The sequence below is a fragment of the Pongo pygmaeus genome, chromosome 7 (genome assembly GCF_028885625.2).
Source record: "Pongo pygmaeus isolate AG05252 chromosome 7, NHGRI_mPonPyg2-v2.0_pri, whole genome shotgun sequence".
Taxonomy (NCBI): Eukaryota; Metazoa; Chordata; class Mammalia; order Primates; family Hominidae; genus Pongo; species Pongo pygmaeus.
In genome coordinates this window covers 31,118,273-31,139,715 of record NC_072380.2, presented here as the reverse complement: position 1 = coordinate 31,139,715, position 21,443 = coordinate 31,118,273, and the positions used below count along the sequence as shown (strand labels likewise).

Here is a 21,443-nt window from a genome sequence, read left to right as displayed (position 1 = left end):
CAACAGCCACTTTCTTACTTTTACAAAAAGTTAGTATGGTTTTTTGTTTTGTTTTGTTTTTTTGTTTTTGTTTTGAGATGGAGTCTTGCTCTGTCACCCAGGCTGGAGTGCAGTGGGGCGATCTCGGTTCATTGCAACCTCCACTTCCCAGGTTCAAGCGATTCTTTTGCCTCAGCCTCCCAAGTAGCTGGGATTACAAGTGGGCACCACCACGCCCAGCTAATTTTTGTGTTTTTAGTAGAGATGGGGTTTTGCCATGTTGGCCAGGCTGGTCTCAAACTCCTGACGTCAAGTGATCTGCCCACTGTGGCCTCCCAAAGTGCTGGGATGACAGGTGTGAGGCACCGTGCCTGGCCAGTTTTCTATATTTATACAATTATTCAGCCAGAAAAAAAGTAGCCATGTAGTACTATAATGCTTATATCACTTCAGTGGGAAAAAAAAAATAATGGTACCCAAAAGAAATAAGAAATATAGCCTGATTACTGAGAGAACACTGATAAAGTTTCAGATTATTCCCGTTCTTGAAATATTTCTCATTTGCTTTTCTCATTTCTTTCACCTACCACTGAAATACACGTGCTTTCCTTTTCCCCATCATACTTACTTTTTTCTTCAGGTTCATAAGTTGTTTTACCATCTTCATATTTCCTTCTGATAATTCCAAAAATACTGAAATGAATCCCCCTTTAACATGACCTACTTTAGTGTAGAATTTGGCCTAAGTCATTTCTCATACAAAAGCAGTTACATTTGAATTACCGAGAGAATCTTGTTGGTATAATTTAACCCAGAAGGGCAACTCACAGTGCTGTCATACTAAGCCTCAAGGATATATCTTCTCAAGATTGACAAGTGCTTTTGAGTAATCGCTCAAAAGTATGAATTGAAGTCTCTAAACGGTTCATTATCGTTTTGGTTGTAGTAACTAATTTTAATTAAACTGCCGATAATGTTTGTTCCAGATGAAAAAATGAGGATATGGTCTTTGTTCCCACTTGAATATGAACACTGCTATCCATTTAATGTTAGAAAGGTAAAAGAGATCTCGGCCGGGCGCGGTGGCTCACGCCTGTAATCCTAGCACTTTGGGAGGCCCAGGCAAGTGGATCACCTGAGGTCAAGAGTTCAAGACCAGCCTAGCCAACGTGGTGAAACACCGTCTCTACGAAAAATACAAAAATTAGCCAGGCGTGGTGGTGGGTGCCTGTAATCCCAGCTATTTGGGAGGCTGAGCCGGGAGAATCACTTGAACCCGGGAGGCAGAGGTTGCAGTGAGCCGAGATCATGCCATTGCACCCCAGCCTGGGCTTCAGAGAGAGACGCTGTCTCAAGAAAAATAAAAATAAAGTAAAATATTTTACATGGTATCATTACAAAAGAAGGAGTAATGGTGGTTTAAAGAAAATGTTTAATACAGTTGTTCAAGAGTTCCAAAACATCAAACTTTTTGGATTTAACTATCCTTTTTTTTTAAAAAAAAAAAAAAGAAAGAAAATATATTTTGAATACTGTACGGATTCCCATCTTATCAGAGGAAGAACCAGTTAGCATAATACAGAATTTTAGAGCTAGAAGAGACTTTCAACATCATCAAATCTTACCTCTCAGTATTCAATAGTTCAATATAATTATTATCTTTTTACAGGTCTTAGCTTTCCTGCCCTAATTTCCAAAACAATGAAGAACTAGTAGTCCCCAGATCCCCTTTGTGTATATGTATAACTGCCTTTTCATTCCCTCTGATAGTCTCCATATTCATGTTAATGATTGCAGCTATGAGGATTATTTCCTTGATCATTATGCCTGAATTAGCTTAAGAAAAGAATAGTCTACCAGATGCACAACTTTTAATTTAAATGTTTGGCAAAGGTAAAGATGAGTAATTCAGAGTTTTAGAAGTAGTTGTAGTAATAGTCATTTGTGTCACTGGTTCTCTGGAAAACATATCATATGGGTTTTGCCATAGCGATTCAGGAGTGAGTAATACTACCCTATTCAAGAGTAATACCACCCGATTCAAGAGTACCATTTCAAGAGTGAGTAATACTACCGTATTCTTTAAGACAAGTAATACTACCTACCCTATTGTATGGGTGAAGCAAAAGTGGACCAGCACAGCTTTTTGTGGGGGTTAGGGGTAGGAGAGTGTTATAGTGAAGTTCTTTGTTCTGTTTTCTCAGTCTCATTTCTCATTCATTCATTAAATCAATAGATATTTATTTTGCCTGTGGTATGAGCTAACCATTTCTCAGTGTCTGGATGATATAGCAGACAACAAGATCCAGTCTTTGGCCCCAAAGAGCATGCAGTATAGGTACTCACAACATGGACAATGCTAGATAACTGCCCAGAGAGCAGAGAAGCTACATGACATCTTTATAAACCTGTGCACCCAAACCACTGCACAAGCAATGCATTAACTTTGCCTTGCTCATTGGGATATGGTGAGAAATAACTGTTATAATTAGTTGTGAAGCATTTTGGAAATGAAAAGGGCTACAAAGCAACTGAATAAAAGAAAACAATATTAAATTATAGGGTAGAAATGATTATCATAGGTATGTTCAGTATTTATGTCAACACTATAGGACCATTACCAGGGAAAAGCTATTTTAGGTAAATACAATTGCCTAGCTTTTACAAAGTCAAGAAAATACCTGTATGTATTAACAAGATAAATTGTGGAATGTTGTATTATTTTGGGTATTATGTGAGCTAAATATAGTTGGAATATCACACATACTATGAAGTTTCTGTAAATCTGCAGCTTCTATTAATAATTTCTGTATTTCAATGTTTATTGGAAGTATTTCCCCAATATTTAAATGCTGAAACTATCTAAGACTATTATTCACAAACAACAGATTATATTTTAATACTCAGAAACTGTAGGAAGGTTTGTTAAATAAGATGAATATCCTGTGATTAACTTGCCAGTATGTTGGGTTTGGGGGAGTGATCAGTGATTTATTATGCCTGATCTTTTCTGATTTTAGTTATGTTTTTAAAGTTTGTTAATTCTCTCAGAAGTTGAGGATGCCAATTTATATCCTGTTATACACCCTCAAAAGATGAATTTATAGAATGGGCCATGTCTTTAAGATGCTTCTATGTAGTCATTCTTATACCTGAGATTCAGATGCTCAAGGAAGGGACCCATTTAGACAGTTATTTAATGTTCTTTGACTATGAACTAATCCTAATTTTAACTTTAGTACTTTTATGTTCTTACCAGCTTTCACCCTAATTAAATGGGGCGCTACACCACAGAGTTTAGCCTGTGGCGTAGCAGAGCCCAGGTCATCTGTCACAAAGAATCATAATCTTACATTCTCTCTCTCCTCTGAACAATAGAATTTTGAGGTGGGGAGAATCTTAGTTTATAATGAGGCAACTCTGGTTTTATCACACTCAGAAACAACAAAAATATTCAAAATTTAACTTTCCGTGCATTCCATTTATTTGCAAATATATATCAACATGATTATTACATGAGTAAGAGATCTTCATTTTTTATTGTCATCCCTGATTTGCCAAATTTGATGGAGAACCTCCACAGAGTTGCATATTATTTTATTTGTTCCACATGTTGGTGCTTTGTTCTCTACTGTCCTTTTGTCATTATATTATCTCTGAAAATTTCCATTTAGTGTTTCTATTTAGAGTAAAGAAATAGAAGCATGAAAATTAATAACCCATGCATCAGACATTTTGGCTGGACTTTATAGGAATGACCAGTTAAGGCTAGAAACCTCAGTGTTTAATACTGTTTTCAAAACTTGATTGTTACACATATTGTCATTTCAGTGATTGGAGACAAGATGTATATATAGACAAATAGATAAAAACAGCGTAATTAAACCAGTGTGGTTTTTTTTATTTTAAAGGAGAACACATATGACTTATGTACATTGCATGGCAGAGTATTACTAAAATTCGCCTAAACAAACTGTCATGATGTTTTCAGGTTTTATGGTAATGCTTTGACTATACAGTACTTGGATTTGAATCCTCATAATCACAAAGTCTCTTAACAGTTGTTTAAAACAAAAAACAAAGACTATACTGCTTCTAGAAAGTATCATCTTCTTGGTTATATTTGTGCTAAATGTATGAATCTGTACTATACCAGTATGAAAAAGGTAAAACTGTATATGTATTTAGATTTTGAAAAGTAGCATTGTGCATTTTAGAAAAATATTTGTCAACTTGTGGCACTTTGGTAAAGGAATGTGCAATTATAAAGGTTGATGCCACTTTATTTTTTTCTAATTCCCAGTAATTATTCTTACTAGGCTTTAGAGTCAAAACCAAACCCGATTTTAAGACTAGCACTTTTTTCCTACTGGTAATTCCTGTTTTTCTAATTACACAGAATGTTTAACTTAAACCGTTCTTTGCAATGAGTTTTAGCTGTCCTCCTCTACCCTAACTTCAAAACCTTTAAATTAAGAACCATTTTAAATTAATCCAGTGGTAACCAGAAGAATATTTTAGGTATCATGACCACTTAATCTTGTGCCTGATTTTAGTAATTTTCTGATAAAAATAACTGTATTCCTGAAAAAGAATATTCAAACTTTTTAATTAGTTTTCATTGGTCATAAATAATTGAGTAGTTGATGTCCATATAGTCATAATTTATCTAAACTCTGGAGCTGCCAAGACAACTAAGTACACAGAAGTGCTTAAAACACACCCATATCCCCTAAAGAGAAATGACAAGACTTGGAAGCATCAGAATTCTGTATTATTATGAGTATCACATATGTATGCTATTTTATATATATATATACCCATACACATACATTCTGTTAGGTTACCAGTATTTTACTGTCATGCACCCATGGGTAGTAGAAGCAAAATAAAAATAAATATAAATGCTTAACTTTAGGTGTTGGCACCAATATAGATTATGCATAAACTGTTGCAATAAAAGATATTCATTGTGCCTGCACCTGAAAAATTTACCTTAGGTTTTCTCTGGCCCTTTTTGTTTAGGCCTGCATGATCATTTTAAATGTAAAGATAGCAGGATATATGAATGAATGGATAAAATGATGGCCCTGTTTGCCATGGGATTAAATATTCTGTTGAATTTTCTGAGGGGCATTGGCTGCTGTATATTACGCCATAAACTATATTGTTCAGAAGCAACATGAATCTATCACAGCATTTAGAAATTACATATCCTCCGCTTTCCCCACAAAATGAGTTCAGAATCGACAATTCAAGTTTATAATTTTAAGCTGCTAATTATTAAAATATATTAATACCTGATGGATTGAAGATTACATGAAATAAGAACTACAAAAGAATGCTAATTAATAACATAACTCCATATGCTATCAAACTTCTGATAGCATTGAGTTTCTTATAAAGCCTTAAAATATTTTAATGATAAATTAATTACCTGGAAAAGAAGGCACTTTATTACCTTGAACTAGCTATTTGTCTGTATAGAATATGTCAAAAATCCCTTAAATTATTCTTTATCCTTTTATAAATTTATCCTAGTTACATGTTTTTCTAAAGCCTCTTATGGTATAATGTGTTAATTCAAACTATTGTAACTTAACAGAAAAATTGTTACCAATATAACCAATGAACAATACAGAAATAAAACTCAAGAATAACAAAAGTATATGTGATAACAAGACTGTTAGTCTAAGTTAGTCTACAATAATTTGAGATTTTAAAATGTTGTAAAATTTGAAGACTTTTTCATTGAACAATTTTTGGACAGTTTTTATTTTTAAATCTCACTTTTAAATGGTACTACCTTGTCTTGAAATGTTGATCAAATGTAAAGGCAATCATAATTATTAAGCCAGTCCATTATAATTCAATTTTGTTTTAGTTGAGATTTTTGGTGTAATTCTAAAACATTAAAACATCTGTTTGTTTGTTTGTTTTTGCTCAAGTCAGCCATGCCTGGTGAACTATCAAATTTAAATCATCAACATGGATGTGCTGCTGTGTATAGCTGTTTCCTCTTCAGAAAATTAGTACTTGATTTATACAAGGAATTTAGTTCAGCAGAAAAAGCACAGGATAATTTTTTCAAAAGGGTTCAACCCTCTCAAGTTAAACCTTAACATCTTTCTGACATTCATAAGGATAGGCTTTTATCCAAGAAATTTTTTCAACAGAAAATTATTTCAAAGTGGACAAACTCCACTTTCTTTTTTGCTTGAGGGGCAGTACACTTTTACAAAAACATATTTTTCTGTAAGTTTGCTTATCTTTAAGTCATTCTCTGTGGTGGCCATTTTTCCATCTCTAATTTTAAATGTTTTACTAAATGTACATGCAGTTTCATAGACAGTCTGATCATTACATGATACAGAAAGGAGTCAAGTTTATCAGAGGTCTATCTTTGTGAAGGGGAGACCAAACACAAATTCCATGTCAGTTGTTTGGTTTGGTTCTTTGTTTTCTTTTAAAAATAAGATCTATTAACCCAAAGGTGTGTTAATGTCATGGCATGAACAATCTTCAGTGTAGACCTATTGAGTATTTTGTGATGCTGAGTAACAGATGTTTCTCAACTCTCTGTGATGCTAAATATTTTCCTTAGGAAGTTTTGTTTAATGTCAGATTGTTGTTCTGAAAGATGTTGGTCCTAGTGGGATTTTTTTAAACTTGGAAAACCAATTAACGCATGTATTACAAATATAGAAATGGTGAATTGTAAACTTACCATATAGTACTGATTTCTATTTTCAAAAATGTTTTGCTGTTAAATATATACAACATAAAATTGCTGCCGTACTGTAATTGAGTACTTTTTCCTAAATGACCCTGTTATCACTATTCCAGAATTAGAAGGTGGGCAGATACATGATTGATTCATGTGTCTGCATAGATGCTTCAAGGTATATTCTTCTCTTGGTGAGTAAAGTTATATTTTCCTTGGCATCAATGCACTGAGATCTGAATATACCTGTATCTATCAATCCTTATTACACATTTCTTATGCAGTAGCTTCAAATATGCCAAAATTGGCCTACACACAACTAAAAATTGAGGGTTTGTTACATGCTTTCTAACAGAAAGGTTTTCAACGAGTTTAATTATGGGTTTGTACTGTGAAAATAGTGGAACTCCCTTGAAAACTTCATGTTTGCTAAATTCAAATTAATATTTTTTCTTTAGCTCACAAATTACCCCAAATCCAGAGAGAATATCAACCTTTTTCACTGTTGTCAAATCAAGCATAAGGAACAGCCCCATGATACTACAAAAACAGTTGAGGAATAAGGAATAAATCTCTTATGTTACACCTCAGAATAAAGGCATTCGGTGAAAGAAATGAACTGAAGTTCATCATGAATGCAAGGCCTCAGTACTTGACATTCCTCCACGGAAGGGAAGACAAGTATCAACACCACTGGCATCATTTCCAAACTGATCTTATGTTGAATAATTTCCACCACATTGAAGTACCTTTCGTCTCTATCCAGTTTTTGAGTTTTGTTTTTTTTAATTCATCAAGCTTTCGTTTTCAAACCACCATTTGTCAGCCTTGAGGTAGAGAGACGTATAGATTTGAAAATACTTTCTTAAGAGATCATGTAACTATATAACTCTGAATTTAAAAATTGAGGGGGGAGGGATAATTTCACCCCACTGCCTCTTACCAGAAACATTTTTTTAAATCTGTAACTGCTTTAGTGTTAACAGGGTGCAAGGTGGTTTTTGTCCCGTATTGTTCTTAAAAGGTTCTCATTTATTGTGATTGTATTGTACTGTATGAGAACAAATCATAAATTGCCTTGTATTGTTTATAATAGACCATACCACGTATTACTTCGGTTTTTATGTTCCAAGTCGTTCAGTGATGCATGTTAACAGTTAGGTCCTAAAATTCGGTGGTGCTAATTCTCCCATAGCCAATGGTGCTTTTGTGGATGCTAACTGCACACATGCTGAACAAAGCTTGAAGTTTAGAACTTTCCTCCCTTCCTCTGTTTATATGAAGTAAAATAAAATAACTTGAATTTGTCTCAAAGTATCACTGACAATCTAATAAACTTGTTTATATGTGTGATTAGTTTGGATTCTTAATTATTTTATGGAAAGCATCTCAGCTCTATTGGGCCCCAAAAGTTGATTTTGTGTTTATTTCATTATATCATTTGTGCCCCCAAATTCGTGGTGTCTTTATAAATTTCAGTGCAATTTGTCTGGCTTCCAAAATCACGTTTAGGTAGGATCTATAGAAACTAGACCTATCAGAACTGGAAATAAGTAAGTTGAGAAGATCAAAAATGTGCCAATCCAGTCTATTACAGTGCCTTTATTGTAATTTATTAATAAGGTTTTATCACCTGGTTGAGCCAGGAGATAACACTTGCATGAAAGCAAGTATGCCTTCAAAACCTTTATTGCAACTCAAATGACATTGAAAAGGCCATTTCTATATGCTGATATTAAAAGTTCCACTTCTCATGTATGAAAATAGGGACAAAAAATTAATTTTGAATTTTCCAGGACAAACTGACATCGTATGCCAGAATGTCATAATAGATAAACTCATGGCAATGGTTTTATTGGATTTTTAGCTTCTGCATCTATATTAAATCACAACAGAAGGCCAAGTGAACCTGCTAATATCTTCATGAGGGCAGAGGGCTGTTTCTCCCAAGCCAGAGATAAATTCAATATAAAGGCACTATGGTAATTTGCATTCCGACCTTGGTACTTTGCCTAACTCAAGGTAGTGTTAAAATTTGAAAAGAAAAAATCGAAACAAATGTATTAACACCCCTTGAGCAACAATCATTTACCTTAAATAGAAGATGATCAAACCTATCAGTCTAAGAATCTAGCAGGTATGATGACTGAAATGATATTCCCATACTACTATGGTTCTTTATTATATAAGGAGTTTCAGGCCCAGTAATTTTTGCCTGAAATAGCTATTAAATTGTGTCTAACTTCTAACATCAGAAAGTGAAGTTTAGAGAATAGTGCCAGTGTGAACCCTAAGCTTGCTTCTGTGACTATCTGAAATAAATGCAATATTTACTAAATCACAGCCTCTCACCAAAGATATTTCTACAATATATTTTTGTAACTACCTTAACTGTATTCCATTTTATGAAAACTGGTAAATAATAAATGTGCTACAAATTAATTGCACATTTTCTTTTGGAAGAAAAATCTGTTTAATCTACATGAAAATATCTCTAATTTTACACCCACAGTCAACCAGATTTCTGTATTAATTTTCATCATTGTCCCATCAAAAAGATTATCCTGAAAAATGCTTATCAGCTTTCGTTGGTAGTAGCGAAATTTTTTTAAAAACTTATCAGCCTTAAATAACATGAATATACTTTGTAAGTTTTGTTCCTCTATAAAGATAATGTAGTCCCTCTCTAAGTGAAACCATTTTTTAAATTACGTAATTATATCCATTTTTATAGCATTATTAGCATTATTTTGGTAAGTTGTCTTTTCTGTTCCTAAAACAGTAATTTTCCCTTAGAGACCTTATGCTGAAGGTGTTTTCCCTAAATCCTTATGGGAAAGCATTTTCAAAAACAGACCCAAATGTTCTCTTTCCAGTAAGGAAAATCTTTCATAATAAATTCCATGTACACTAAAAGCATAACAGTACTTGTATTAGGGAAGTAATTTTTCTCATCAGAAATTGTTTTGAGTTTGAAAATGGCCAATAATAATAATAAGCCAATCTGCAGTCTACATAATTTCAGATTTGTCTTCATGCGATCTTTTAAAAAAACTGTTGAAGTAGGTGCATACTGACTTGCACTAGGACTAAAGTTATTTTTCTTACCTCCTACTTTATCCTTGGCAGGGATTCAAGGGAGGTGAAAAGACTTTCGGAAAATAACTAAAAAGTAATACAATACACACAAAATAAGGGAGTGGTAGTTCATAGGACTGAATAAATCATGAAATTCAGTGAACTCAGCACTACACATATTATGCCAAATTATTCTCCTCTTACACTTTTCGCGAAGCAAATTTCCCATCATAAAAGACTTAACAAAACACTGGCACGTGAAGATCAAAAGGACTGAATGAAAAGGCTGGCCCTCAGTTTTGTGTATTTGGAAGTTCAGGGTATTTTTTAGCTAAGAAGACTTTGATGAAGGAAGAAGTAAAAAAGAAAAAGAAAAAAAGAAACTCAGTTTTGTTAGTTCATTCTGAGTGAATTCACAAGAGATTCCTTTTAAACAAGGTCATAAAGAAAACATCTTGAATATCAGATATTCAATGGAGAAACCAATTAACTTACAACAAAAAATAAAGTGGTACACCCAGAGAGTGGCTTGGAAAGAAGCTGTGCATGAGAAATGAACTTTGAAGTTTGCTTTTATACTTTTTGAATATTATTTCGTGATAAGCTTGTATTATTTTATAATTTATAAAGGACTTTTTTTTTAAAGGAAAGAAATCAAATGCTAGACTGACTAGAATACCTATATCAACTGGTCAGCACATTCTCTTTCCAGTAGGAAAATCTGCCTTTTCTTTCTTTTTTTTTTTTTTTTTTTTTTGAGACAGCGTCCGACTTTGTCGCTCAGGCTGCAGTGCAATGGCAGGATCACAGCTCACTCAACCTCCCAGGCTCAAGCAATCCTCCCACCTAAACCTCCCAAGTAGCTGGGACCACAGGCACGTGCCACTATGCCTGGCTAATTTTTTATTTTTTGTAGAGACAGCATTTCCCTATATTGCCCAACCTGGTCTTAAAGTCCTGGGCTTGAGCAATCCTTCCAAAGTACTGGGATTACAGGCATTGAACCACTGCACCCAGCTGGAAAATCTACTTCTAAAACCTGCTTAATGTCAGAACATTGATTGGCAAGCATAAAATCAGGTAAAGGGAAATGACTAATATTCATGAATGGCATCATGTTATGATGGGTTTCATGATACAGACCTGCCAAGAAACAGGAATAACCACATCAGCATATTGGCTCAGAGCACAGTCACCCCAAGTCAGAGATGGAAACCACTAACAAATCCTTATGCTTTAAATGTTTTTTTCTAGATTCCATGTGACCCACCATCTTTCAGTGTGAAAATTATTGCTTATGTGATTAAGCCACATATTATCTTGCATTTAGTATCACTTTAGGATTTTCAGTGATAGAATACTGTTTTATAAATATCATTCATCATTAAGCATTATCATTAATCATATTACATAATCATATCATTACATTAATGTATAATCATTGTTATTATTTTGCTTGTTTGTTTTTGAGAAATGGAGTCTTGGTCTATCTCCCGGCTGGAGTGCAGTGACGTCATCATGGCTCACTGCAGCCTCAAACTCCTGGCCTCAGGCAATCCTCCTGCCTTGGCCTCCCAAAGTGCTAGGATTACAGGCATAAGCCACTGTGCCTGAGCTATTATTTTTTATAATCATTATTATTAATCATTAAGTATCATTAATCATTCACTCTTATTATAAATATCATTCATCGTTAACAAAAGTTTTACATACAGTAGCTCTCTGACCACGACCCTTCTTAATAGAGATTTAGGGAACATCCAAATTCAGCAGAAGTGACTAATGAAAGATCAAGATGTTCCTCCTTTAATCCTCATGGTAGACCTTGCCAATAAACGATAGCAACTGGGAGCAGCTCACACCTGTAATCCCAGCATTTTAGGAGGCCGAGGCAGGCAGATTGCTTGAGCCCAGGAGTTAGAGACCAGCCTAGGCAACATGGTGAAACCCCATCTCTAGAAAAAATACAAAAATTAGCTGGGCTTGGTGGCATGCACCTGTAGTCCCAGTTACTCAGGACACTGAGGCTGGAGGATCGCTTGAGCCCAGGAGGTCGAGGCTTCAGTGGGCTGTGAACATGCTACTGCACTCCAGCCTGGGCAACAGAGCAAGACCCTGTCTTAAAAAAAAAAAATGGGCCATAGTATTTATTTCAAATGGCCAGATACAGCTCTAGAGTCTTTCTCAACTCAGCACTCTCCTGGCAGCTGCTCCCAGTTGACTACACTTAGCATGCAAGATTGACATAGTTGCCTTTCTACCTTAGACACCCACCAGCACATATACATGCCATCTGTGTTAGTCTGGGTCCTCCAAGAAGCAGATTCGAAGATGGAATTAGATGTGCAAGAGATTTATTAAAGGAAATGCCAGTGAGGGAAAATGGAGAAGGAGCTGGTGGAGGAGACATCAGACTCAGATGCAAGTCTGCCCACTGTGAAGAAGAGAGGAGGAAAGAGGAGGGAGGTAGAAAGGAAGTTACTTCTTAGACTGCAGCGCAATTATAAGCAAGTTTCAGCCAGGCCTAGGGGGAGTCCTTGAGCCAAAGTCACTCTTCAGAAGAGGCCAGCATCTTGCGGGTTCAGCCTGCTTAGTATCCCTGTCACACTCAGTTATTGGCTGGGAGCAGCCTAGGAGGAGCCCACCTGCAGGGCAAATGTGACGATAGATTTCAGAGCACCACAGCTGGATCTGTGGGCCAGTTAGGTGGGGACTTAGAGCTGTTCAGTGCCCATAGGAATCTGTGGTGGCCATGAAAATGCATCTCTCAAATTTCCTTCTACCGGGAGCGTAATTGACTCACGGGCTATTTCTGCATTCTGTGATGCTAGTTTTTGGATGGTGTGGTTTTCATGTTCTACCTACACCATCCACCTCCTTTGCTGTGAAGTGGTCCCTTAGTTGGATGCCTCTGTCTCTGCTGCCATGGCCACTCTATTGATGTGCCCATCCTGCCGATTCCGAGGTGGCCAATGGCAGTCTGATTCAGGTCAACTGTCCGAGTCACTTTGTCAACTTGGTTGTTCAGTGCCTCTCCCATGATGGATGGCTTCTGGTGGACATTAACATGTGATACAAAACTCTTCACAGTCTGGGCTGCGTGTGGTGGCTCATGGCTGTAATCCTGGCACTTTGGGAGGCCGAGGTGGGCGGATCACTTGAGGCTGGGAGTTGGAGACCAGCCTGGGCAACATGGTAAAACCCCATCTCTACTAAGAATACAACAACAAAAAACTAGCCAGGCGTGGTGGCGCATGTCTGTAATCCCAGCTACTCAGGAGGCTGAGGCAGGAGAATTGCTTGAATCCGGGAGGCAGTGAATCAAGATTGCACCACTGCACTCCAGGCTGGGTTACAGAGTAAGACTCCATCTCAAAAAAAACAAAAAAAAGTTTTCACAGTCTGTGCCTGCTCCCATATGTGCACCCACAAGCCTCTACCCCAGGCCTCTTAGATCCTATCTTCCAGTCCTTTTCCTCCCAGGCTTCTGGCCAGATAGCCAGACCATCGATCACTGCTCAGGAACTGTAAATATGCTTACCCAGGCCACTTCTTCCTTGCAAAGTAGATGACCAGGTGCACTGCTTCCCATTGGGAAGATTCTCCCTCTCCACTGTCTTTCAAAGCCACCTCACCAATTTTCAGTTTGCATCTACAGACAGACCCACCTCATCTATAAACCTCATCTATAAACCAAGTTCAGTCTTTTCCTTCCTCCTTCAGCTGGTCCTATGAGAACTTCCACATGGCCATACATGTGAGATGGGAGAGGGTGCTGATGCATCTATTGAAGGTGAAAGGAATAAGGCGGTTTGGACTGCCTATGCGATCATAGCTCATGGCAGCCTCAACCTCCTGGGTTCGAGGAATCCTCCCACCTCAGCCTCCTGAGTAGCTGGGACTACAGGCACGCACCACCATGCCTAGCTAATTTTTTTTTAATGGAGACAGGGTCTCTCTGTATCACCCAGGCTGGTCTCAAACTCCTGCCTCAAGCGATCTTCCCACCTTGACCTTCCAACGTGCGGGGATTACAGGCATGTAATAACAACTTCTCAAAAGGTGTGTAGTTCTCTGCAGTGGTTGGCATGATCTTCTTCCAGAATCCCAGGGGCTAGAAGGTGATTCTCTCCCTGGGGTTTGATACAAACTCTGTCTTTTCCCACTGCTTCTTTTCCCTACACTGACTTTCCGAAGGCTTGGATATGCTCAGTCATGCAGACTAAGAACTAAGGCCATTTCACCTGCTGCAGTGCCCTTTCCTGCTCTGAGACCTACTCAAAGCCAGCAGTATATGTGGCAGAGCAGTATTCTTATCTGTGGAATATGTTGTCTCTCCTGAACCCAAAGAGGTTTGCCAGGATGCTCAGCTTCCTGTATGGAGTAGGGATGTAAGAGGTGCCCGCTTCTGTTTTTTTTTTTTTTTTTTTTTTTTTACTTTGGAGAAGATGTCCTGGCATGCCCTAATAGACCTCCTAAATAATGTCACTGAAGTGGCAGGAGCCTGAATGTTCCTAGGGTTCATTCTCAAGCCCCCACTTCCCTCAGCCTCTTTATCCCTTCCTCTGATCCTATGGACCAATGAGCAGTGTTGCTTGCACTGCAGCCTGGACCTGTTGCAGAAGTCTTTCCTGCTAAAGGCAACTCAGAATTTTCCCCTTCACTGTGCATTGGTCATCACTCTTCCCAGACTTCTAAGAACCACCCTCACAGTGAGTTTGCCCTGTTCCCTGGGGTCCTGGCCAAGGTGTTAGATCTCAGTTTCTGAGAAACTTCCATTCCAAGCCCTTTGATCAAGCACTCTCAAAGTACAGGCCAAGGTGCCCTCCTCTGGCTCCCACTGGCTCATTCTTATGGCTCATCTGGTGCATAGTCTCCTTTTTACTTAATCGTCCCCAGCAGGTACCCACCCATGTTATGCTGGGACTGAACCTTAGTTATCAGGCAGGAGAGATGAGGGCACCTACTGGGAAACATGTGTTGCCTTGTGAAGGAGGGGCCTCTGCAGCATCTTCTTACACAATAGAAGCACTAGCTCTTACCAGAAAGGATGGGGCACTTGTGCAAGCCCAAAGGATTGGGAAAGAAGGTGGCAGTCTGCCTAGACAATATATTCAAGGGCCTCCATCACATACCCTCATCCCGGTTTTCAGGGTCCCAAGTTTTTCCAGAGTCCCAGGTGTTCCCTGAAACCCCCAGCCCCCACTGCTGGCAACCTATTCTTCACTGAATATTCAAACATCTAGGAATCTCTTCAGTTCTAACTATTTGATTTTCACCTGTTCCACTGTGTCTGCTCTCCCACACTTCAGAAGGTAAGGGCCTTCTTGTAAGATGCCAAAAAGCCTCTTGCCTCCCACACTTAGCCATTTACTGCTTGCTTAACTGCTCTCATTATCCCTCAGCTAGCAGCAATACAACTTAGCAGTAAACAGCCAACAATTCTGCTATCTTTGAGGATATTTTTCTCTCCATAAGTTTCAAATCCTTCAATCATCACACCTGCAACATCTTTCCTCCCCACCAGGACATCTTCCCAGGTCACCATCGATGAAATCTTTCACCTTTGACTCATCACCTTATGCTACCGACTATCCACACCCCACGTATCAACCAAGTTAATATCCTCTTTGCCCACTGGAGGGTTAGTAGGTCAATTCCAAATCACAATCTTACCACCTGTTTTCTTGGATCATTCTTGATACTACTTTTGGTAGCACAGGACATCTGAGAAGCCAAAGCCAAGATAGGATTAGACACGTAAGAGATGTACTGGGTCAAATGCTGGTGAGGGAAATTGGAGAGCTGGAGGAGGCTGGGTGAGACATCAGACTCCATTATGATCCCACCCCTATAAAGGAGAGAACAAAGAGCTTAGTTTGCAGCATTGCAATAAGGAAGATTCAGCAAGGCTAACAGGGAATACTCAAGCCAAAGGTGCTTTTTAGAGGAGTCCTGTGTCTTCAGAAATGGGCCTGCCTTAGTATCCTGCCATGAGCAGTCAATGGGAACAGTGCAGGGGAAGCGGAGCCCCGGCCTCAACACAGGAATGGAAGTCAGAACACAGCAGTTTGTGCCTTTAGTTACCCTCCCTGAAGTAGGAGATCAGAGAGACACACTCCCAGGGCTGCCATGCCATTGCATGGAGGCATTTGAGATCACGAAGCGAATCTCGGGCATTAATGAAATGGTCAGGCTTATTTTGCTCAGTTTGAGAGGGAGATAATTTGTATTCCTATACTCAAAAGAATCACCCTGATTAGAATCTGAACTGACCATAAGTAATAAACTTAAAAGTAATATTAAAGTATTAGTGAATACTCTTAAGCTCAATTGTCGATTTTCTATTGCAAAAAAAAATCAAATACTTTAAAACTTCAGAGACTATTTTGGGAAGCTGAGGTGGGAGGATCCCTTGAGCCCAGCTGTTCAAGACCAGCCTGGGCAACATAGCAAAACCCTGTCTCTACAAAAAAATAAATAAATAAATTAGCTGGGTGTGGTGGCACATGCCTGTGGTCCCAGCTACTCAGGAGGCTGAGGTTAGAGGATTGCTTGAGTTCCCAGTGGTCAAGGCTGCCGTGAGCCGTGATCGCACCACTGCACTCCAACCTGGGCAACAGAGCGAGACTCTGTTTCAAAAAGAACCAAAAAAACCCAAACTATTTTAACATACAAATATCTCACATGTATATCTTATCTATTGAATGAAAACCATTTCTTTCAATATACAAAAAGCTAAGTTTGTACAAATAGTAAGTATAAAATGATTTTCACTTAAAAGATGATTTTAAAATGATTTTGATATGACATATTTAATGGCAAAACTCTACTATTCATTTTCCACAGTTCAATGAATAGTCCTCCAAATTAATTATGTACATATATTAACATGTGAATATAATTTTAAAAATCTTTTTGTATGACCAAGCATATATGTGTATGTATATCAATTAATTTGGAATATATATACATTTTGAGACAGAGTCTTGCTCTGTCACCCAGGCTGGAGTGCAGTGGTGCAATTTTGGCTCACTGCAACCTCCACCTCCCACGTTCAAGTGATTCTTCTGCCTCAGCCTCCCGAGTAGCTGGGATTGTAGGCATGTGTCACCACACCCAGCTAATTTTTCTTTTTTTTTTTTTAGTAGAGATGGGTTTTTGGCATATTGGCCAGGCTTGTCTCAAACTCATGGCCTCAAGTGATCCACCCACCTTGGCCTCCCAAAGTACTGGGATTACAGGCATGAGCCACCACACAGGGCCTTAATTTTTAAGTAAAATTATGTTTTACTATACCCAATTATACTATATCCAAATTACTTTTCTTAACATACAACTTTTGCTCTTCACAGCTTTTTAAAAATAATACTTTAAAAAATTGATTAGCCAGGTGTGGTGGCGGGTGCCTGTAATCCTGGCTACTCAGGAGGCTGAGGCAAGAGAATCGCTTGAACCCAGGGGACAGAGGTTGCAGTGAGCCAAGATCATGCCATTGCACTCCAGCCTGGGCAAAAATAGTGAAACTCCATCTCAAAAAAATACATATATATATATACACACAAAATTAGCTGGGCATGGTGACATGTACCTGCAATCCCAGCTACTTGGGAGGCTGAGGCAGGAGAATCACTTGAACCTGGGAGGTTGAAATTGCAGTGAGCGGAGATCGCACCACTACACTCCAGCCTGGGTGAAAGAGCTAGACTCTGTCTCAAAAAAAAAAAAATAAAAAGAATGGGGAAAAGATATTAAAGCAATTTCAAAAGATGAAGCAGTGATGTTGGTGAATCATCAGGCTACAGCAGATGTGTGCACACTGATGATGTGCCTCCAGGACAAAGGACTGGGTGCTGCTCAGATGATGTGGTTGATGGATCATATTTTTAATATACAAACTTTGGAATTGTTTCTCTAGTTCAGGGAGACTTTTTTATAAGACAGGGAAGATCTAACTTATCATGACCAACAGCTGCTGCTTCTCAAGAAGCACTTAGAAAGTAATTACAGGAGCAGAGATTGAAAATGGATTATTTCGTTTCCAGAAAGGGGCTTCCTCAGGAAGAGGTGAGAAACAAGTCAGGCATTTGCAGAGCAAAATAACTTGCCATTTCTTACACATGTTACTCTGTAAAGGTCTGGGGCAACAAAAATTATTCTGAATGCACTTGTAGCACAACAGGGAAATGGAAGTCCAGCAGGAGGAGATGCTAAAGAATTAGCAAATCAAAAGGCCTCTAGTGGATAATAGATACAACAATAGCTTATCCTAAAGCTGAACCTATCAATATTCAAACCTGAATCCTTGGGTTCAGGAAACCAACAGTCACACATGTACGTTACAGGATCTTTCCAGTTAAAGATGTATCTCTGGAGACTGATGACCTTACCAATGGGATCTATCTACGGTTTATTGAAAAAGAGGACCTCTTATCACAATTTTATGAAACAGGAGCTTTTCCACCTTCCAAGGGCCATAAGGAAGCTGTTTCCACAGAAATGACCCTCAGAAACATGTGGATATTCCTCACACAGTCTTTTGCATTTTTGTCAGTCTGTATGTGGTACAACATCATTCAGTATTTTTACCATTGCCTGTTTTAGGAATTGGCTTGGACTTGTGAAGGTCACCGTAGGAGTTCAGACTTTCTTTCATAAGTGTGCATTATTTTACATGGGCGAATCAGAATATATTTTAAAAAGCAAAAGAAATTCTGTGGATGGATTAATATTTATTACCCTTTAGGATATTTTAAAACTCTACTGAAATGAGGATTAGTAATAAAAAGAAATTGATATGTACTTCATATAACATAAAATTCACTATTTGAAAGTATGCATTTTGTTGTTTTATTATATTCACTGTTTTGTGTAACCATCAACATATCACCTAGAATATTTTCATCCTTGCAAAAAGAAATGCCATATCTATTAGCAATCAGTCCCAATTCTTCCTCTCACTCAGCCTCTGTCAGCCACTAATCTACTGTCTCTAGGGGTTCCTCATTCTGGACATTACATATGAACGGAATCATACAATATGTGGCTTTCTATGTCTGGCTTCTTTCAGGTTAACCCATGCTGTAGGATATACCAGTACTTCATTCCTTTTTACTCCTTTTTATGAATAATATTCCATCATATGGATATAGCACTTTTTGTTTATCCATTTATCAGATGGACATTTGGGTTGTTTCCATTTTTTGACTATTATGAATAATGCTGCTATGAGCATTCATTTACAAGTTTTTACATGAACATGTATTTTCAATTCTCCTGGGTATATATGATACCGAGGAGTGGAATTTCTGGGTCATATGGTAACTCTATGTTTAATTTTTGGAATAACTGTCAAACTGTTGTCTACAGTGGCTGTACCATTGTATATCTCCAGCAGCAAGCAAATTATTTATTTATTTTGAGACAGGGTCTCACTCTTTCACATTGGCTGAAGTGCAGTGGCATGATCACGGATCACTGCAACCTTGACCTCTGGGGCTCAAACAATCCTCCCACCTCAGCCTCCTGAGTAGCCGGAACTACCAGAATACTCTACATTTGTTACTTGATTTGGGGTAAAATTTAACAAAATGGGAACTAGAAGTGTCCCCCTACTACCTTGGAATGATAGTAAGTTAAAAAACAGTATCATATCCAGGCAGGAATGTCAGAGATTAATTCTATTCTTAAGAGACCTAAAGGATGCAAGGATTAGTGGTTCACATCAAACAACCACTTACTTCTTCAATCTAGCTCCTACAAAAAATTGGATCTTGGAACATGACAGTGGACTACCTCAAACTCTACTATAGTAGCCCAAATTGTACCCGCTGTGTCAGATGTGGTATCTTTGTTGGAGCAGATTAACACTGCTTCTGGTACATGGTATGTGGCCATTGAACTATCAAATGCCTTCTTTTCTGTCTCGGAAACACAGATTCGAAAATTTACATTCACTTGGGACTATGTTTACTGTCCTGGCACAGGGCTATGTCAAAATATGGCCCAAAGGGAGCTGAATTCTCTGGCCATTCTTTAGAATATCACCTTGGTCCACTGGATTGATGACAGTATGTTGGTTGGCCCAGATAAACAAAAAGTGGCAAGTGTGTTGGAAGCTTCAGTAAGACACACATTCCAGACAATACAGAAAAAAACCCAGCAAAGTTTCAAGGGCCTACTACATCAGCAAAGATATTCAGGGTCAATAGTCTAAGGCATGATGGGATATCCCCACAAAATTGAAGGACACATTAATGTATGTCACACTTTCCACCAGTAGCAGGGAACCAAAACACCTAGAAGGGATCTTCAAGTTCTGGAGGTATCATATTCTACACTCAGAAATACAGCTCTGGCCTATTTTTTTTTTTTTTTACCAAATAACAAGGAAGCTTCCTGCTTTGAGTAAGGCCCAGAGTAGTAAAGGGTTCTGCAGCAGATCCAGCCTGCAGTACAGATCTATCACTTTGCCATTTGACCCAGCTAATCCCATGCTATTAGAGAAATCTGCTGTAGGCAAAGATGCCATATGGATTTTATTCCAACATAAGAATCACAATGCAGATCCCTAGGGTTCTAGGCCAAATCATGCTGTTGGTAGCAGGTAACTATAAACCATCTGAAAAGCAGCTCCTGGTATGCTATTAGGTCCTGGTAGAGAGGAAATGTTTAGCTGTGGGACAGGAATTGACCATGTGTCCAGAACTACCCATCACAAACTGGATCTGTCACACCCACAAAGTTATAAGGTCAGGTGCATTCAGCAGTATTCCATTCTAAGATGGAAGCTACACATTCAGGATCAAGCACATGCGAAGGGCAAAAAGAAAAAATAAGCTATACGAGCAGGTGCCCCAGCCCCCATGTCATTCACCACTATTGCACCAGCACCTTTCCCTCAGCTCACACGTGTGACTACATAACAGGGCCCTTGTGAACAGTTCACAGAGAAGGAAAAAGACAGGGCTTGGTTCATGGATGATTCGGCTCAATATGTGGGTACAAGTGAAAAATAGAGAAGGGAGATCCTCCCAATGGAGAGAGCTTCTGTTGGTGCACCTGGGGTCATCCACTTTGTGCAAAAGAAAAATGGCCCAAGCTAAGACTATTCAGACTCATGGACAGTGGCAAATGGTTTGGTTGTTTGGTCAAGACCTTGAAAGGAGAAGGACTAGAACACTGGGAAAAAGAAAATCTGGGGAAGAGGTTTGTAGATGGAAAGACTGGAGTAGTCAAGACGTGTTATCCACCAGAGAGCATCAACCAAGGAAGAGGCACTACAAGACCAAGTGGCTAGAACAATCCACACACATGACTCAGACACACAGAACCTTTTCCCCAAGGATCTTATCTACGACAAATACACACACTTTGGTCTTTTATCTGATTATATTCAGTACCAAACAGTGCATTTTCTCCCAAATTGCAATTCTGATCACAGAAGAACTTCAATACTTTCCCCTCCATATTTAGTATGGTATCATTTACATAAAAAGATAAAAAATATTACTGCCTATACTTGTATTTGCTTTAGAACTTGTATTTTAAAAAATATTACTGCATGTACTTGTATTTGCATAATATCTGACATGATTTGGATCTGTGTCCTCACCCGAATCTCATGTTGAATTGTAATCCCCAGTGTTGGAGGTAGGTCCTG

General features: G+C 38.3%; 1 protein-coding gene and 1 pseudogene across 1 annotated transcript in view; both read left to right on the top strand.

Annotated features, from left to right (window-relative positions):
- The window catches only part of PURG (purine rich element binding protein G), a 37,086-nt gene extending 29,768 nt beyond the window's left edge, over window positions 1-7,318 (top strand). The window contains exon 3 of the mRNA XM_054497955.2: window positions 7,162-7,318. Within this exon, the coding sequence (XP_054353930.1) occupies window positions 7,162-7,266 (105 nt within the window). The 3' untranslated portion in view covers window positions 7,267-7,318. The remainder of the gene's footprint in view (window positions 1-7,161) is intronic.
- A 4,829-nt stretch (window positions 7,319-12,147) lies between these two features.
- Window positions 12,148-18,385, top strand: LOC129042052 (acyl-CoA:lysophosphatidylglycerol acyltransferase 1-like; annotated as a pseudogene).
- Window positions 18,386-21,443: the final 3,058 nt, after the last annotated feature.